General features: G+C 38.5%; 1 protein-coding gene across 1 annotated transcript in view; it reads left to right on the top strand.

Annotated features, from left to right (window-relative positions):
* The first annotated feature begins 1,118 nt into the window (after nucleotides 1-1,118).
* HEATR1 (HEAT repeat containing 1) overlaps nucleotides 1,119-20,091 on the top strand; it is a 57,190-nt gene continuing 38,217 nt past the window's right edge. The window contains exons 1-14 of the mRNA XM_062210685.1: nucleotides 1,119-1,263; nucleotides 1,480-1,653; nucleotides 2,115-2,331; nucleotides 5,617-5,758; nucleotides 7,555-7,656; nucleotides 8,083-8,223; nucleotides 8,797-9,008; nucleotides 9,169-9,302; nucleotides 11,140-11,242; nucleotides 12,751-12,861; nucleotides 13,377-13,494; nucleotides 14,481-14,588; nucleotides 17,955-18,050; nucleotides 18,472-18,560. Coding sequence (XP_062066669.1) covers nucleotides 1,512-1,653; nucleotides 2,115-2,331; nucleotides 5,617-5,758; nucleotides 7,555-7,656; nucleotides 8,083-8,223; nucleotides 8,797-9,008; nucleotides 9,169-9,302; nucleotides 11,140-11,242; nucleotides 12,751-12,861; nucleotides 13,377-13,494; nucleotides 14,481-14,588; nucleotides 17,955-18,050; nucleotides 18,472-18,560 — 1,715 coding nt within the window. The 5' untranslated portion in view covers nucleotides 1,119-1,263; nucleotides 1,480-1,511. The remainder of the gene's footprint in view (nucleotides 1,264-1,479; nucleotides 1,654-2,114; nucleotides 2,332-5,616; nucleotides 5,759-7,554; nucleotides 7,657-8,082; nucleotides 8,224-8,796; nucleotides 9,009-9,168; nucleotides 9,303-11,139; nucleotides 11,243-12,750; nucleotides 12,862-13,376; nucleotides 13,495-14,480; nucleotides 14,589-17,954; nucleotides 18,051-18,471; nucleotides 18,561-20,091) is intronic.

Genomic DNA, 20,091 nt, shown 5'->3' on the forward strand with positions numbered 1-20,091 from the left:
AATATGCATGGGGACAGCACTGTGGCGCAGTGGATTAAAGCTCCTGCCTGCAGCGCTGGCATCTCATATGGGCAGTGGTTCCAGTCTTGCCTGCTCCACTTCCGATCCAGCTCTCTGCTATGGCCTGGGAAAGCAGTAGGAGATGGCCCAAGTCCTTGGGCCCCTGCATCCACTTTGGAAACCCGGAAGAACTCCAGACTCCTGGCTTCAGATCAGCTCAGCTCTAGCCATTGGGGTCATCTGGGGAGTGAACCAGCAGATGGAAGACCTCTCTCTCTCTCTAGGTCTACCTCTCTCTGTAATTCTGTCTTTCAAATAAATAAATCTTTTTAAAAAATGCATCAATTATAACTAAAAGGATGGATGTAATGAATATAAAATGAATATTAAAATTGCAAAGCTACATATGATCCAAAACTGGCATTTTAAATTCAAAAACAATTGAGAAAGGAAGTTTATACTGGTCTTCACTTGAATTATCTGTGAGATAGGCATATAACCACAAAAGCTGGAGCGGTGATAATCCAAAACAATTAGGAACAAATCCAAGGAATTCTTTTAATATGGAGGAAACATACGTAAGTCATGATCAGTGTATATAACTATTTTCCAAATGAGTGCTTTAAAGTATATATGTGTGCACTTCTGGTTTGTTTTCCTTTCGACTTTTCTAGTTAACTTAGAAGGTAAAAATTAGCATGGCACTGGCATGGAAGATGGTGAACCAAATACCTGTTTAGCTTCCTGTCAGTTTAGCTCACGCAGCTGAGGGGCCCGCGCCAGGACTTAAGCCCAGACAACAGACTTCAGTAACCCTAATTGTAACCACCACGTAACGCTGCTGGTAGACAGTAAAGGCTGGCGACGTATATATTAGACGGGTGACTCTGACTTAAAACTCACAAAACGACCATTCCGTACACTGAGGTCTTCACACACGAGCCGGCGCGCGAGCGCCCAGACCAGAGCGACAGCCCAGTGCTCCACCCCTGTGGGGCGGGGCTTCACCTCGGGGAGGCGGGGCTAGCTTGTCGCGTTTCCAGCAAGCTTGTACCTCTTCTCTTGCCGTAGTGCCTGAGACCGGAAGTTCTTCTGAGGCATGTACTTAGGTTTCCGGGAGAGAGCTGGGTGCTGGTGTACCATGTGGAAGGTGCTGTGAAGAGTTGCTGACGTCCAAGTGCTGCCCAAATTCCGAACTCCGGCTGAGGAGGCGCGAAGTGCTACTTAGTGTGAGTGCTGGCCGGTGCGTTAAGCCGCGAGAAGGTAGGTCGTCCGCCAGTTTTCTGGGTATCTGCGGAGTCGGAGTTGCTGCCGCGGACACTGTTAATAGTTGTCCAGGCTGTTGAGGTGGTGGTTTGCTTCCCGGGGCCCCGCGGCTTGTGTCTGCCACCCCTCCGAATGCAAAGGGAGCGTTTATTGGTTGCAGTTCAGCCGCCTTACACTCCGGTGGCCGCCTCTTACCGTCGTTGTGTTTCCTAGTTTGTGTTTTCAGAAATCCGCCGGCGTGAAGGATGACGTCCTTAGCCCAGCAGCTCCAACGGCTCGCCCTTCCTCAGAGCGATCCCAGTCTTTTATCTAGAGATGAAGTTGCCTCCTTGTTGTTTGACCCCAAGGAAGCGGCCACCATCGACAGAGACACCGCCTTTGCCATTGGTGAGCTTTTAGAAGAACTCTGAAACGCCGTTCTCCAGATGCTGTGTTTTCTCTTTCAACCCTACCCTCATTTTTAGCAGGTTTTTTTTTTTTTTAACATTCATTTTTGTTGTAAGGGAAAAGAGAATAACAATCAGGTGCTAGAGATAGGTAGGAAGTGGTATCTTAATTTCAAAGAAACGTGGGTAGGCGGGTCAGTTATTAGCAAAACAGAACAGCTTAAAGGGAGTCGTGGTAGTGGCTGGAGTTGAGCAGACTTCTCACGGGGCTGGCCTCCTGTTGTAGGGGATATCGGGTAGTAATGGTAGTGAAAGGAATGGCTCCTGCCCTGAAAAACTTTCTGTTCTTTATGTTGAAACCTAGAAGTCTGTGTTTGGCACCATATTGCACATAATGCATGCTATAAAATTCAGAGGCTTAGTGTAATGAATTTGCTTGTTAAATAACTGCCCTTTCCCTAGGGTGCACTGGCCTAGAAGAGCTGCTTGGCATTGATCCTTCCTTTGAGCAGTTTGAAGCACCGTTATTCAGCCAGCTAGCAAAAACCTTGGAGCGCAGCATTCAGACCAAAGCCGTGAACAGACAGCTGGATGAAAACATTTCATCATTCCTTATTCATTTGTCTCCTTACTTCCTGCTTAAGCCAGCACAGAAGTGTCTGGAGTGGTTGATTCACAGGTAACTAATGAGATTTAAAAAATAATGGTTGACTAACTACTTTTTTAAAGATTTATTTACTTATTTGAGAGACAGAGGGAGAGAGAGAGAGAGAGAGAGGTCTTCCATCTAGTGGGTTACTCCCCAGGTGGCCACAATGGCCAGAGCTGGGTCAATCCGAAGCCAGGAACTTCTTCCGGATCTCCCAAGTGGGTGCAGGGGCCCAAGCACTTGGGCCATCTTCTCTTGCTTTCCCAGGCCATAGCGGAGAGCTGGATCAGAAGTGGAGCAGCCTGGCACTCGAACCAGCGCCCATATGGGATGCCAGTGCTGCAGGCTGTGGCTTTACCTGCTATGCCACAGTGCCAGCCCCGGCTAACTACTTTGAATTTTTTAAAAGGTGAAATCATTGAGAACACATTTAAACTTAAGGAATTATGGGGCCGTCGCTGTGGCACAGGAGGTTAATCCTCTGCCTGCAGCGCCGGCATCCCATGTGGTTGCTGGTTCTAGTCCCGGCTGCTCCCCTTCTGATCTAGCTCTCTGCTGTGGCCTGGAAAAGCAGTAGAAGATGGCCCAAGTCCCTGAACCTCTGCACCCGCGTGGGAAACCTGGAGGAAGCTCCTGGCTCCTGGCTTTGGATCAGTGCAGCTCCAGCCATCACCACCGTTTGGGGAGTGAACCAGCTGATGGAAGACCTTTTTCTCTGTCTCTCCCTCTCACTGTCTGTAACTCTACTTATCAAATAATTAAAATAAAATATAAAGTTAAGGAATTAGATGTATTAAGAGATGAATGCAATGTCTATTGTGTGAAAAGGCATGCTTTTCTACTGTTAAACATGTTGTCCTTAACAGTGAAAAGCAAAACTGCTGAAGACTTGGAGTGAATAATGTAACCTCATAGTTCTAGAGGACCCATGTCACTTTGCCACTACAGGTTAGCCTTGTACACCTGGGGCAAAGGGTAGTAAACTTCGTAGTTGTCAGAGTAACAGCAGTAGTTTGGGAAGAGGGTGACCGTGTGCTCTGAAATCTGTAACTTAAGAAAGCCAGATAGAGCTAATGTATGTTGGACATATGCCAAGCCTTGTGGCAAGCCCTTTCCAAGCATTAATTTACTTGATCCTCACGTTTGCATAGAGAAATCAAAAACAATTTGAGCAATTTGATTTTTTTTTTATTTTTAAAGATTTCTTTATTTGAAAGGCAGAGTTACAGAGAGGCTGAGGCAGGGAGAGAGGAGAGAGAGATAGAGAGGGAGAGAGAGAGAGAGAGAGATCTTCTATCCACTGATTCACTCCCCAAAAGGCCCCAGTGGCAGGAGCTGGGCCAATCTGAAGCCAGGAACCAGGAGCTTCTTCATAGTCTCCCATGTGGCTACAGGGACCCAAAGACTTGGGCCATCTTCTGCTGCTTTCCCAGCCACATTAGTAGGGAGCTGGACTGGAAGTGGGGCTGGCACTCAAACTGGCATCCATAGGGGATGTTGGCACTGCAGGTGGCAGCTTTACCCGCTATGCCACAGTGCCAGCCGCGTGATTTGGTTTTGAGGGATTAGGTTTCCTGAGATGCAGCTAGTAAGTGGCAGAGCTTGGATATAACTGAAGTTTGTTTCTAGGATCTAATCTTTCATCTGCTTTGGAAATAGTCTCGGTGAGTTTACTCAGTTTATTTTCTCACTTGTTGACATCATGTCACAGCTTATGTATTTTTGTTTATTCTCCCAATATATATGCTTTAAAGATAGGAGTTCCCTTTCATTCATTGGAAACATGGGAATATAGTGACTTCCTTTCAGGAAACAAGGGAGTCATTGAGAAAACGTAATTTTACTTGCGTCTTCTGATTATCACATTAGACTCATCAGAGGAGAGTTTTCAAAGGCTTATAGAGTTTCCCTCTATCTTCTAGCATTTAATTTCCCCCAGATATTTCTAGATCATTACTGTAATTGCATTTAATTTTTTGTATATTTGTTCGTGTGACTTGTTTATTAAGCAAACTTTAAATTCTCTATATAGCTAAGTAGTTTGTTCTAGGTTATTGTTTTGAAACAAATAACCGTAAGAAAGGTTTATGCAAAATTTGGGGGTGTGGCTTTTCGTGGAGTTGTTGAAAGCATTATAAAAAATGTGATGTTGGAGCAGATGCTGTGGACTAGCCGGTTAAGCCACCTCCTGCAGTGCCAGTATCCTATTTGGGTACCGGTTCAAGTCCCAGCTGTTCCACTTCCAATGCAAACTCCCTGCTAATGAGCCTGAGAAAGCAGTTGAGGATGGCCCAAATGCTTGGACTCCTGTCATCCGTGTGGGAGACCTGGAAGAAAGAAGATCCTGGCTCCTGGCTCTTGACTTTGGCCTGGTCCAGTCCTGGCTGTTGAGGCCATCTGGGGAGTGAACCAGTGGGTGGAAGACCTTACTCCTCTTTGTATGTGTGTGTGTCTGTCTGTCTGTCTGTCTGTCTCTCTCTCTCTATCTATCTACCTCCCTCTCCATAACTCTGCCTTTCAAATAAACAAAATAAATCTTAAAAAAAGTAATGTCTTGGCTAGTACCAAAGTCAGTGTGAGACTAATAGGCAGAGTGATATGGAACTCTAAGAAAAGTACATATAAAGGAAACAGAGACTTCATACGGAAGAGGGATTGCTTGCCTGGGAGAATGAAGAAAAGCATCTTAGAAAATGAGGCATTTGAGAAAAATCTTGAAGACTGGGAAGGATTATTGTGTCTGATGGAGTTATTCACACCATTAGGGTGGAGGAAATGAAAGAAAATTTTGTGATTTTCATGGACAAATTATATATAGTTATAATTTGATAATTATTTGATAATTTGATAATTTTTTATTGAAAGATATTAATAAGATTTTCTTTTTAATTGGTCTTTTGAATTTCAGAAGAATGGTAATTAGGAAAGTTGTGGAACGTGATTTTGAAACCTGGAGAGAGGCTTTGCTGCCCTGTTGAACAATTGTTTTTCAGTTGGTTTGACTGCAATGGTCCCATACTTACATTAATGTAAAATAGAATGGTTAAGAAAAGAGGTGGAGACAGGGAATGGGATATAAATTTTTATATTGAATATTCAAAAATACTATATAAAATTTGGCAGAACAATATTGAGGGGAATTTAAATACAAAATAGGAGGCTTATTTAAGTACTCATTGTGTTGCTAGTAGTTACGTGGTTACTTTGATAATTATTTTAGGTAGTTTATGCTCATTGTTACACAATTTGGACATGAAAGGAAATACATGCTTACATAAGCTTTATGTCAGTTTGAACTGTTTGCTTTTTTCCTAGGTTCCATGTCCATCTTTATAATCAAGATAGCCTCATTGCCTGTGTTTTGCCATATCATGAGACAAGAATATTTGTTCGGGTTATACAGCTTCTGAAAATTAATAATCCAAAACACAAATGGTTCTGGTTGCTGCCAGTTAAGGTATGATTATTGAATGACATTTCTGTGATCGTTACAAATCTCGATTAGGAGATATAATTTGGAAAAAATAAAGTTATACTGTTCCTGGGGCTAGTCCAACTATTATCTCCATCACTTTTATTTCTTAACTTTCAAGCAAAACTAATATGAATAATATTTACTTTTACTTAGTGCTTGGTATCAGACTAGGGGATTTATATTATATTATAAAATGCCATTTTTACAGATGAGCACAGGCTTAGAAACTGAAGTTCCTTGCCGAAGTTAACGTAACTATAAGTGGCGGAGTTGGAATTTGAATCCTGGTCTGATGCTAAAGCCTGTGATTTCCCATGATGCCATGCTGTTGGGCATTTTAAATTTTGGATAAAAAGATGGTCATGATGAAAGGCAGAAAATACTTAAGAAATTTAAAGGATAAGGATGACTTGAAGGTCTTCCAGAAATTATTGAAGATGTAAAGAAGATGATAGGAATTAATTTACAAGAAATAAAAGGCTGATTGCCTAAAAGAAAAAGACTGGATAAAATTGGATAATGCACTATTATAGTAAAATGAAGTGACTTCCTGTTAGCACTATGCAACAGACAGTATGGTAGATGTATGTTGTAGACTAGAACGTTCCTGCATGGTGAGCATGGTAATATAAACTGGGAAGAGGGTAGAAGGTGACAAAAATAGGCTAGCAACTCATGAGACTATTCAAAGAGTTAGCTTGATAAGTGATGATGGTAGTGAAGTCAGTGACCAGAAAGAGTAAGAGGAAAAGAACAGGGTATTTTGAATTGGAAAGAGAATTGAAAAATCTGGATATAAAGCCCTTGAACTAAAGAATATTCGAGAAAACCATCCGATCATAAAGCTGCCAACTAAACTGCTCTTCCCAACACTCACTCTGCTTATAGCGTGAAGATCATTTTTCACCTGGACTACATGTACATCTTTATGCTCTTTAGACACTTAGAGTATTCTGGGTATCCAAATGCCCCTTACCTATTCAAATTTTTCTGTCATTGATCTATTCAGTTTTTTTAAGTACCTAATACATACTGTGTACAGTGTTAGGTGGTGAGAATAGCAGCATAAATTAACCACATTCCTCATCTGTTTCTGTTATTGGCATTATTGTGAAACATTAATAAGGCCCATACATGTTGGCTGAAAAACCAAATCCACCCAGAAGGATTACCAAGAGTTCTGAAGATCCAAACTTAGATACAAATCAAAATGGAACACATGGTATTTTTCACTGAGTACTTCTCATTGCTGAGTTCATCTTTTGACTTTTTTTTTTTTTTTTTTTTTTTTTTGACAGGTAGAGTTAGAGAGAGAGACAGAGAAAGGTCTTCCTTTTCCATTGGTTTACCCCCCAAATGACCGCTATGGCTGGTGCATTGCACTGATCCGAAGCCAGGAGCCAGGTGCTTCCTCCTGGTCTCCCATATGGGTGCAGGGCCCAAGCACTTGGGCCATTCTCCACTGCCTTCCTGAGCCACAGCAGAGAGCTGGACTGGAAGAGGAGCAACCGGGACAGAGTCCGGCACCCCAACTGGGACTAGAACCCGGGGTGCTGGTGCCGCAGGTGGAGGATTAGCCAAGTGAGCCGTGCCGCTGTCCTGTGTTTTGACTTTGTAAAGGCTGCATAATTTTATGTGTTAATCTCAGTACCACCACCAGTTATAAGGAGAGATGATATTTATGAACTGCAGCAGCATAAAGACGATACTAGGGTAGATGCTCTAAAATAATGACCAGCTGGTGACTGTCCTTAATAGTTTGTTCTTTCTGTCAACAGCAATCTGGAGTGCCTTTAGCTAAAGGAACTTTGATTACCCACTGCTATAAAGATCTTGGATTCATGGATTTTATTTGTAGTCTCGTGACAAAATCTGTGAAGGTGAGAAGTCCTTTGTTTCATAAACGTATAATTCCATGAAAATATTGCCTGGTCTGAATGAAGAAAGCGTATTTCCCTAATAATGTTGGTACTTTAGAAGTTTCTCTGTTAAATGATCTACTGTTTGGGTGGGGATATGTGCATTTGTGAATCAGTCTTACCAAAGGTGTTTTTCTACAAAAATGAATGAGTGTATTCTTTGTTAAATTCTAGTTACATTGACTATTTAAACAAAGAGACCATCTGAAAACATCAGGAAGATTGTTAGGTAGTTAATTCTTGTCATAGTGTTTGCTTATTCAGTGTTGCATGGAGTAAAAAATAGTCAAAACCTGAAGTAGATCAGGTGAGCTATAAATATTTTTGTATTTTCCTCCAACGGATCTTTCACTCTTACATGTGTTTTGTTTGTGTTCCTTGTTCCAGGTTTTTGCTGAACTTCCCGGAAGCTCAGCTCAGTTGAGGGTGCTCCTGGCTTTTTATGCTTCTACTATTGTATCTGCTCTAGTGACTGCTGAGGATGTATCAGACAACATAGTCGCCAAACTTTTTCCTTATATCCAAAAGGTTGGCCCTGCTAATGTGTAAAAAATTTTCATTTAGATATAGATACTTTTAAACTGACAGTTTATTTCAGATGGCTAATGGAATTTCATCTCTGGATAAAAAAATGGATTTTTTTTTTAAATCAGAGTGAGACCTTAGTAAGTATTCTAAGGATAAATATTGGTTATTTGGTAATGCCACTATCTCCCAGATCTATTTTCTTAGCAGTCACTTTATGTCACTGGAAAGAGAACAGAGTAAACAATCTCTTTAAAGGCGTAACAAATCTCTTGCCGTTTTTACTTCTGTTAGTGTAGTAATCTGATTGAATTTTCCCTTGCACATACAAGAAGAGCTTACTGATTCTTGTTAGCATGTGTACTGGATATATAAGTTGGGAGGCTTTCTGAGATCCCTCCCTCTGTCATTTAAAAGACATGTCTCATCTCTAGGTACACTCAGGAAAAGGGGTTAACACTGAATCAGTATCTTAATTTCCAACATTCTGATTTGTCAGGTTAAAGTAATGTTTAAGGAGAGTAAAATAAAAACATATACTTTATCATTCTTCCTTGTATTTTAAAAAATATTCAGGGATTGAAATCATCTTTGCCAGATTACAGAGCTGCAACATACATGATAATATGTCAGATTTGTGTGAAAGTGACAATGGAAGATACCTTTGTTAATTCATTGGCGTCACAGATCATCAAGACATTGACCAAGATTCCTTCTTTGATCAAGGATGGATTAGGTTGCTTGATAGTGCTCCTACAAAGACAGAAGCCAGAGAGCCTTGGGAAAAAGTATGTACAATTGAATTGAGAAATAATGCTAGTTAGAGGCAAATGAAATTATTTGGAGTAATTTTTTTTGGTAGGATAAGTGATGGTACTATTTTTAGTTATATTGCCATTTGTTGTCTAACTAGTAAAGTCAATGCCATCTGTACTTGCTTCTTCAAAGGCCATTTCCTCACTTGTGTAATGTTCCCAATCTCATTACAATACTTCATGAGATTTCTGAAACCTACGATGTCAGTTCTCTTCTGCGTTACATGCTTCCGCATCTGGTTGTTTCCATCATTCATCATGTTACAGGTATGTGGTTTTACATTTTTATATTTAGAAAATTTCTAGGATTTAATATACTTAAAATAGGCATCATATCCAGCTTCAAATATTTTAAATTTCTTCTATCAAATTGTTTATTTAACTTGTCTGTTTTTCTTTAGTGAGAAGCATTTGAGGTAGGGAAACAGTTGAAAGATTCTGTTGACTAAGTGATGTCTTAGAATTAGACTTTTTTTTAAATCTGTTTTTAAACAGTCTATACATAAGATAAGACTGAATTTTTTTACGGCTTTATTGTATTTACTTGAAAAAGTTAACAGAGAGAGAGGCTGAGACAGAGAGAAAGATCTTCCATCTGCTGGTTCACCCCTCAAATGACTGCTATAGCTGGGGCTAGGTCAGGCTGAAGCCAGGAACTTCTTCTAGGTCTTCTGTGTGGGTAGCAGGGGCCCAAGCACTTGGGCCATCTTCCACTGCTTTCTCGGGCACATTACCGGGGAGCTGGAGCAACCGGGACTCTCACAGCCATATGGGATGCTGGCATCGCAGGCATGGCCCCTTTAGTTGTTTTAAATATATCACTGAGTAAACCTTTTCTTTCTCACTTAGGTATTTAATGAACTTTAGAGATTCACTTAATAAATATCCAGCTGCCAAAAATTTTTTCTTACAGTGATAAAAAATATGACCAAGAAAATCTCGCACATAAAAATCCAAATTACGCCATTTGGGGGGTGAAACAACAGAAGGAAGACCTTACTCTCTGTCTCTCTCTCTCTCTCACTGTCTAACTCTATCTGTCAAATAAAAAAAAAAATCCAAATTACGAAGTAAAACCAAATTAATTAAAAAACTGTTGTTTGCATTATTGGTTTTCACCCTTCAGTATTACAGAAAGAGAATAAATTCTTGTTCCTGGTGTACTTGGAGAATACCAAGAAAGACATCTTTAGAATTGTCAGTGTTTTACAACTTTTTAAAAATATTTATTTGAAAGAATTGGAGAGGGAGCGACACACAGAGAGGGAGGTCTCCTACTGGTTCACTCCCCCAAATGGCTGCAGCAGCCGGAGCTGAGCTGATATGAAGCCAGGAGCCAGGAACTTCTTCCAGGTCTCCCATGTGGGTGCAGGGGCCTAAGGACTTGAGCCATCCTCCACTACTTTCCTAGGCACATTAGCAGGGAACTGGATCAAAAGTGGAGCAGCTGGGACTCCAACCGGTGCCCATATCGGGTGCTGGCACTGCAGGCCAGGGCTTTAACTTGCTGCTCCACAGCGCCAGTCCCAGTTTATTATAATTTAACATTGGATAACCAAAGCATACATTTCATATAAATTACTAAAATTAATGAAAATGTATTCTAATTTTGTGATCAGTGATATGGTCCTAGTATTTGAAGATAAAATATGATATCAGAACCATACATTTATAGTAAATCTAGACTAGAAGTTGACAACTCTTGGTTCCATAAGGCAGTGATGAGATGGAAGTTTAGCCTGTTTTTAGAGATAGCTTACTGGAATGTAGGTTTGCAGCCCAACCTCTCTATCAACTTGTAATGTGACCTGGAGAAAGACTGAGCTTTTTACATATCTGTTTTATTAGTACAAACATGATAATACTTGTTAAAAACACAGAAAATTTCAGGCAAAGGATAAGTGAATGTATTACAGAAAAGTTTTGGAAAATATAGGCAACTAAATTGGTGGAATACACTTTTGAAAATAGAGAAAAACCTGTATATCAGTGTAAATGTTCTAAAATTATTCTAGAAAGATTTTTCTACTGTAAGTAAACTTAATAGTGTGAGTATGCAAAAAATAAATTTTTCCAACTCAGTTTTAATTTATTGTAAATTAAGGGGAAGAAACTGAAGAGACAGATGGTCAAATCTATAAGAGACACTTAGAAGCTATACTGACAAAAATATCACTGAACAACAACTTAGACCATTTGTTGGCCAGGTAAGCTATTGTTTTTGATGTAGTTTTATAATTTTGTGGCTCAATAAACTTCGTAACTGGTTTCAGTTTCCTAGTATTCCTCTTTAATGACTATCTTTTTCTATATCCTTTCATTAATTATAGGTACTTAATCCAATAAATATGGCAGCTTAAAAATCAAAATAATTTTTCTTGCTTCTCTTTAGTGCTAATAGGTAAAATGGAAAGTTAATGACTAAGCTAATGTTGGGTTTTAACTCAATGCAGTTTTTGACTATTTAAAGTTTTCTATTAATAAGTAGACCATGATGCCTGAAATAATAAGTGATAGTTAATGTTCAGAAATATCAATTACAAACTGGTTATTGAGGAGAGGCATGGAGTAGGTTATTCTGTCCTTTTTTGTAAAGATTGTTCATTCTTCTTTTTCTTAATTAAAAAGGCAACTTGATACAGTGAAAAGAATTTAGGTCTTGCAATCAGATGTAAGTTTGAAGTTCTAGAAGTAAAGCTTCCTAGATGTGGTTTTGTCTTGGTCTAAGATTTGCCAGGTACTTCTACTAGTATTCATCATTCATTTATGCTCCTTGCTCACAAGGTTAATTTGTCAATCAAGAATATACATGTGAAATCCTATCTTAGGCTCAGGAATCATACTGGGATTTAGAGTTTTTTTTTTTCATAAGATTTTTTATTTATTTGAAAGGCAGAGTTAGAGTGAGAGGCAGAGAGAAGTCTTATATCCACAGCCAGGGCTGTGACATGTGAGAGCCAGGAACAACTTCTGTGTCTCCCACGAAGGTAAAGAGGCCCAAGCACTTGGGTCATTTTCCGCTGCTTTCCTAGGCCGTTAGCAGGTTACTGGATCAGAAGTGGAGCAGCTGGGTCTGGAACTGGTGCCCATATGGGTTGCCCGTGTTGCAGGTGGCAGCTTAGCCTGCTATGCCACAGCACTGGTCTCAGATTTAAAGTTTAAAACCTTATTCTGTTTTTTGGGCATAAAAAGACTCACTAAATACTCAGTTTTGTTTTGTTCTGTTTTGACTTCAGACAAATCAGAAGACTTCTTAAACTCCAGTTCCCTTATTTACAAAATAAATATTGTAATCTGTACCTGTAGGGATCTAACATTAGAAGTTTAAGCACCTGGGGCCAGGGCTGTGGCGCAGCGGGTTAAAGCCCTGGCCCGAGGTGCCGGCATCCTGTATGGGTGCCGGATTGAGACCCGGCTGCTCCACTATCAATTCAGCTCTCTGCTATGGCCTGGGAAAGCAGTGGAAGATGGCCCAACTCCTTGGGCTCCTGCACCCGCATGGGTGACCTGGAGGAAGCTCCTGGTTTCAGATCAGCGCAGCTCCAGCCATTGCAGCCAACTGGGGAGTGAACCAGCAGATGGAAGACTCTCTCTCTGCCTCTCCTCTCTCTGTGTGGCTCTGACTTAAAAAAAAAAAAAAAAAAATTAAGCACCTAGTAATACAAGATACACTATAAATAATAACTCTCATATATACCAATATTTTCTTTTGCAGCCTTCTTTTTGAAGAGTATATTTCATACAGTTCACAGGAAGAAATCGATCCTAATAAAGTATCTCTGCTTAATGAGCAATTTCTTCCACTCATCAGACTTTTAGAAAGCAAGTATGTTTTGTGTGTGTGTGTGTGTGTGTATGCTCTTCTTTAATATTTACCTCCTATTCTATACAGATATCCACAAGTCAATGTAATTGAGTTGTGGATATATATACATATATATATGTATACACGTATATGCACAATAATATATATACAGTATATACAAGATTGTATATACAATATATAATATATTGTATATATTGTATATATAATATATACAATTCAATTATATTGAATTGTAAAGGCATAATTCTTATTTTTCCGTTTTGGGAAGGGACAAGTATAGGCATGAAATATATTTGAAATGTAACAGGAAATAGCTGTTGCCATGGCCATTGTGGAGAACATAATTTTTTAGAGTATTTTTGTTATTGGAATAGTTATAGTAATTTGATCAATATCATTTGGGTTTATGTATACTGTTTGTTAAAATGTAAGTCTCAATTTCAGTAATTTTTAAATTTTTATTCTGTCTTTTTTACGTGTGTGGTGTATGTGGCTAATAATTTTATTTTTTCCAGATATCCCAGAACATTAGATGTTGTATTAGAGGAACGCCTAAAGGAAATAACAAATCCAAAGAAACAAGAGCTTTTTCACCAATTTATTTCTCTGTCTACCAGTGGAGGAAAGTATCAGGTATGTTGTTCTGCAGAAGAATTGTGACAGTAGGTTACATTTTGTGGTTAGTTGAAGTATTACAAAAGTTTTCCTCCCGTCTTTGGAAAATTTCACAGCGAGGTGAGACTTTATTCAATTGACCTTGTCATCTGAAGTAAAATTCTGAGGCTGAAACTGAATAATTGAGGAATACAGTAATTTTCACATAACTATGAATGTGGTAATTATGTTAGGAAAATTATTGTTTGGGAATCTTATAGATACTGTTCATTACTAGTCGCCAAAGGTAGCATCTTTCAGATTTCCGATGTTCCTTAGCTTTCTCTTAGTCTGTACTGTCCAGTATAGTACCCACAAGACAAATATGCCATTTATATTATTGGTTAGAAAAAGGAAGGTGGGTTCTATTTTTATGATCATGTTAAAATTTTTCTACTGATTAAACCCTAAATCTATACTAGAAATTAAGTATTTACATAAGAATTCTTAATAGTTTTGAAAGCAGATACTATCAAGAAAAATGTGGTAGTTTTAATTTTTCCCTTCATAATTAGACCTTCATCTTTAATGATATACTGCATTTTCAAATCTTTGATAGTTTGTGATTGATAAAAGGAATCTAAGTTGTCACAAATTAGAGCATCACTGTCATAGTTTGAATAAGCTGTATTCTGTGTTTAGTACCCTGTTAATGTAGGTGCTTTTCATTTTGGAAAAAGATGTAAAGAATAGAAAATTACTTCATAGAATTATTTGACTGAATTGAACCTACACAACAAGTAATAAAGAATATCGTGGTGTTAACATTACAGATTTTTTTCAAAATTGTTGGTAATGTTCTAGAGACAAAGATTTTTGCTTTTCTTTTTTAGTTTCTGCTAATTTGGTTTTTGGTTATTACTAGTATGTGGGGTAGCTAGGGGTGGTTTTCTCTGGTTTTTGTTTCTGTTCATAGACTGCTCAGATTAACTGATATCATTTGATGATTCTTTTGGGCCTTACAGTTTTTAGCAGATTCAGACACCTCTTTGATGCTCAGTCTGAATCACCCACTTGCTCCTGTAAGACTTTTGGCTGTTAATCATCTGAAAAATGTCATGAAATCATCAAAGGTTTGTGTCGAATAACTTTATTTTGTGACTTTTTTTTTTCCTTTATGATGAGCTGTGTAACTCATAGAATTGATGTTGTGTAATTCTAGATAAACTGAATAAGGCAGATGAGAGTACTTTGGGCTAAGATTTAGGACTATCTCTGTCAATAGCCATCATATTAATAACAACCTATTAACAACTGTTTTCATGCTTCCATGTTGCAGATTATTAGCTTAGCTTTAGTTCATTGATTTTCAAACTGAAATGTATAGACCAATTCACAATGGGTCACAAATTATCTGAGGATTTTTGAGTTTTGAAATTTTCTTTTGTTTGTCTCCACTTCATAGTAAGGCATATTTTGTGACTGAAGGATAACCTTTAAACACTGTTCCACGGTTTCTGTGCCTTCAGTTGCATTTGTGTTTAAAATTTTAATGGCTTAAAATAAGAAGTATGGAAGCTGACCTAATTTGTGAAGAATGCATTTATACCTCTGATAACAGAAGCTGCAGTTCTATTTAAAAAGAACAATGTTTGGGGCCAGGGTTGTGGTGTAGCAGGTAAGCTGCAGCCTACAATGCTACATCTCATATAAGCACTGGTTCATGTTCTGGCTGCTCTGCTTCTGATCCAGCCCTCTGCTAATGTGCCTCAGAAGGCACAGAGGATGGCCTAAGTACTTGGGTCCCTGCCACCCATGAGGGAGATTGGATGGAGTTAGGCTCCAGGCTTCAGCCTGACACATCGCTAGCCTTTGCAGCTATTTGGGGAATGAACCAGCAGATGAAAGATCTCTGTCTCTCTCTCACTCTGACTTTCACTTAAATAAATCTCTTTAGTCATTGTTGCACAGTTTTCACTGATACTATTTTCTTCAAATTTTTCTTTTACTTTAAGTGAATTCATGATTTCTTTAATTTGGCCTTTTAAGTCATGAATATGAAATGCTAATTCATACAATTTTGCTATAGTAGTTATAATTAGGGATGGTCCATATATGCAGTGTCGAAAATCATGCAGCATGATTTGCCTATTTGGAAAATTCCTGGCCTAGAGAAAAGTGGTAGCAGAGTTGAGTTTCACCATTGCACCTAGTATAAGCTTGCTGAACTCCACAACTTATGTCATAGCACTTAGAACCAGATTCATGGTGTAAGTAGAACTCAATTTAAGCTAATCAAAAGTCATCACATTAAATTTGTCTTAATTTTGATTTTATTGCTTTTATAAGATTTTTAAAATATATGCTTTGTACACAGTAAATTTTTTATAATTTGTTTTTCTGTTTTTATTTTTGTTTTATATCTTCTATATTTTAAGGAATTAAGCTTGCTTTTCAAAATTGATATGTAAGGATCTATCCGGATTTTTCTTTAAAAGTGCTTGATGTGGGGTAGGCATTTGGTCTGGCATTTAAGACACTGTCGCATATTGGAGTACCTGGGTTCCATGCCAAGCTCTGGCTCCCAGTTCCAGCTTTCTGCCATTGCAGACCCTGGGAAGCAGCTGGTCATGTTTCAGATATTGCCACACATGTAGGAGAACTGGATTGAGGTCTCTGCTGCCAACTTTAGCCTTACCAGTCTTGACCATTGCAAGCATTTGGGGAATGAACCAGCAGATGCAAGCTGTCTGTTTCTTTCTCTCTGTCTCTCACTCACTCACTCATCTGTCTGCCTCTTGAACAGATACTAAAAGGTGCTCGATGTAATATTTTCAGAACTGTTGCTTTATTTCATTGTGACCTGTCATGAATTATGTTGCTTTCACAAATTATTGGCAGGTTTATCTTATTAATTTGTTAAATGATTAAACACACTGAATTTTTTTTTTTTAATATCTAAAATAAAGAGGATTCCTGAAGTCCTTACTCATCCTTTTGTTCTCTTCCTCCCTTTTCTCTGGATTTGGTTACTTTTTCAATAAAGGCCAGTGTATACTCATACAATCAATTACAAGCTTGAATATTATACTTGCAGTTGATAAATTTGTTTGTGTGTTAGATTTTCATTTTCCTGTCTCCATCAAAGATAGAATGTAAGTTCTATTTTGGAATTCCATATTGAGATAGATATATAACATTTCTTAGCTCTTTAGGACCTTTTGAGAACATTTGGAATATAAAACTTTGATTTAATTCTTATAAATCCTAGGATTTTAGTTTTTCTACCAATAGAGTGACCCATATTTTGCTAAGATTATGTAGTTGTTGCATTTTTTTCTGCCATGTGCAGATGGGGAGATATTCAGGTTGATTAGCAGCTATAAATAGGTATATGCTTAGTTTTTATTTGTTTCATTTCTAATTAAAAAATCTCAATTTCTGGTATGTTAGCTTTGCAGTACAATGTTCTTATCTTTGTGAAACTCTTGGTAGTAGTTGTAGCCAACTTATAACAGTGTTTATTATGTGTAAGTGCTGAGTTTTCTATCCTCTTTTTTTTTTTTTTAAGATTTATTTATTTACTTGAAAGTCAGAGTTATGCAGAGAGAGAGGTCTTCCACCTGCTGGTTCACTCCCCAGTTGTCCACAGTGGCCAGAGCTGCGCCAATCTGAAGCTGGGAGCCAGGAGCCTCTTCCAGGTCTCCCACACGAGTGCAGGGGCCCAAGGACTTGGACCATCTTCTTCTGTTTTCCCAAGCCATAGCAGAAAGCTGAAATGGAAGTGGAGCAGCCAGGACTCAAACCAGCGCCCATATAGAATGCTAGCACTGCAGATGTCGCCTTTACTCACTATGCCATAGAGCCAGCCCCAAGATTTCTATGCTCTTTAAACCCTTTAGAGTAGGCGTTACTCATATTATTAGCAGCCCTGTTTGCAGATGAGGACAGTGAGGCCAAGAAAGGTTAATGAGCATCCTGCCTATGACCGGACAACTAGTATGTGGTAGAGTAAGGATTTAAACCTCATTAGTTTATACACTGTCAGTATCTGGGCTTTTGTTTGTTTTAAGATTTATTTATTTGAAAAGCAGAGAAAGGTCTCATCCATTGGTCCCTTCCCCAGATGGCCGAAATAACCAGTTCTGGACCAGGCCAAAGCTAGGCTTGGACTGGCACCCTGATACATAAGGTTTGGGCTTCCCAAGTGGGCTTAACTTGCTGTGCCACAATAGCTCCCATGCACTCATTTTAAAAAGGTGAACTCACTTAATACAAAAATTATATTTCATATTTTCAGTGGAAATGAAAAGAAAAATGTGACCAAATTACCGATCTCAAAAGACCCTTTAGAAATGAGCTAGTTCCAGAGCATTTGAATTATCATGCAGAGCAGTGTTGTGTTTCTTGACTAGTATTCTGGGGTTCTTCTCATAAAACTGCTTTCTCTCTAGCCAAAAGTCTTTTAGCAACAACTAAACTTTTTTTCTGTTGCTCAGGAGGGTATTGATGAGTCTTTCATAAAAGAAGCTGTTTTAGCCCGGTTAGAGGATGATAATGTAGACGTTGTTTCGTCAGCTATAAGTGCTTTTGAGGTGAGTGAATTTGTAGTTTGTTGAAATGTGTATTTTGTTTATAAATAATTTTTTGCTTTCTCAGATGATTCTCTGCTTTAGGCAGGAGTATATTTGAAAAACTCCATTGGAAGTTTGTTCTCTTGAGTTCACACACTTAAATCTAGTTAGGAGATGCTCAAAGAGTAATTAAATTGCACAATATGTTACATATGGAAGGAGAAGTACTTTATGAATTATTATGTTCCTTTTAATATATTTGGGACCATGGAAAATTATCTCATGGATGCCACTTTAGAGAAGTTGCTCTCAAAACTTTTAAGTTACACTAGGAATTTTGGGAGAAAGTCTTTGTAATTCATTATTTTCTAAAGTTTATCTTAAAAGCATCATACATACTTGAAGCAAGTAAAAACTTAGATGTCTGTATTTTTCCCCCTAGATTTTCAAGCAACACTTTAGTTCAGAAGAGACTGTTTCACATCTTCTGAGTCTCTTTCGAAGAGCAGAACTTTCAAAGAATAGGGAATGGTATGTATTCATTTCTGTACATACTGTAATTTGAATACAGTCATTGTATCAAGGTCACGATGACCTTTTTTTCTCATTACACTTAATGTAGTTATGTTACTTTTTGGTCATGATGTTGAATAGACCATGCAATACTTTCTTGCATTATAGAATGAACTAATTTGTGTTTGTGTATCCTCATTATTCTCTGGGTTGGAGATTTTTCTTAATAAAATGTAAGGGGGTGTAGATAATATGTGACATAATACTGAATTTTGGTAAATAGGTTGGGAAGAGTTCTCTAATTTTCAACTTTATATAATTCTATATAATTACTTTATTGTTAAACATAAGCGCAAAAATACTGAACAAGAAGGTAAGTTCAAAACAAGTACATGGTGTCTTCAAAAGTAGTTGATGAGCTCTGGTTGTTTTATTTTTGATGCATAAATTTTACAAGAAGTACGTTTCTTTTTTTTTTTTTCTTTTTTTTTTTTTCTTTTTTTTTTAACTTTTATTTAATGAATATAAATTTCCAGTGTACAGCTTATGGATTACAATGGCTTCCCCCTCCCATAACTTCCCTCCCACCCGCAACCCTCCCCTCTCCCGCTTCCTCTCCCCTTCCATTTGCATCAAGATTCATTTTCAATTCTCTTTATATACAGAAGATCAATTTAGTATAAAGATTTCAACAGTTTGCACCCACATAGCAACACAAAGTGAAACATACTGTTTGAGTACTAGTTATAGCATTAAATCAAAATGTACAGCACATTAAGGACAGAGATCCCACATGAGGAGCAACTGCGCAGTGGCTCCTGTTGTTGACCCAACAAATTGACACTCTAGTTTATGGCGCCAGTAACCATTCTAGGCTGTCGTCATGAGTTGCCAAGGCTATGGAAGCCTTCCAAGTTTACCGACTCTGATCATATTTAGACAAGGTCATAAAAGACAGAGTGAGGATAGTAACCAATGATCCTAAGAGTGGCATTTACCAGGTCTGAACAATTATACAGCATTAAGTGGGGAAGAGGACCATCAGTACACACAGGGTGGGAGTAGAGCCATTGGTGGTAGAGTAGAGGTTATGATTACAAAGGAATGAGGTCCAAGTGCACTAGACAGGGCCTAGAACAAAGGACAGAGTCATTATTACAGGAGCTAAGAAAGGTGCTGTCTAAGCTACAAGTAATTTTTCTGATTGAGAGACAAATAGAACCTGATAGAAGGGGTTTGATAATAATCTGGTGGGCTTTAAAGTTTTAAAGTGAGAATATAATTTTCCTCATGGGCATTGTCTACCTTAGAAAAACTACTACAGAACATGCCTGTGACTATAGACTTGTAGTTCAGGCCACCGAAGATTAGAGATGGGACTTGGGCGCTCCCTTGACTTGCATCCTCTGGTCTGCTTTAACAAAAACCAGGAGGAAAAGAAAGCTAGGCAACAGAAGCAATGGGTGGCAGGCCTATTAATGGCTGAGCTGTACAGTGATCTGCCCTCAAGCAGACCCAACAGGCCAGTCCACTGCAGTGGCTTTCAATG

Source organism: Lepus europaeus, chromosome 14 (genome assembly GCF_033115175.1).
Source record: "Lepus europaeus isolate LE1 chromosome 14, mLepTim1.pri, whole genome shotgun sequence".
NCBI classification, from domain to species: domain Eukaryota; kingdom Metazoa; phylum Chordata; class Mammalia; order Lagomorpha; family Leporidae; genus Lepus; species Lepus europaeus.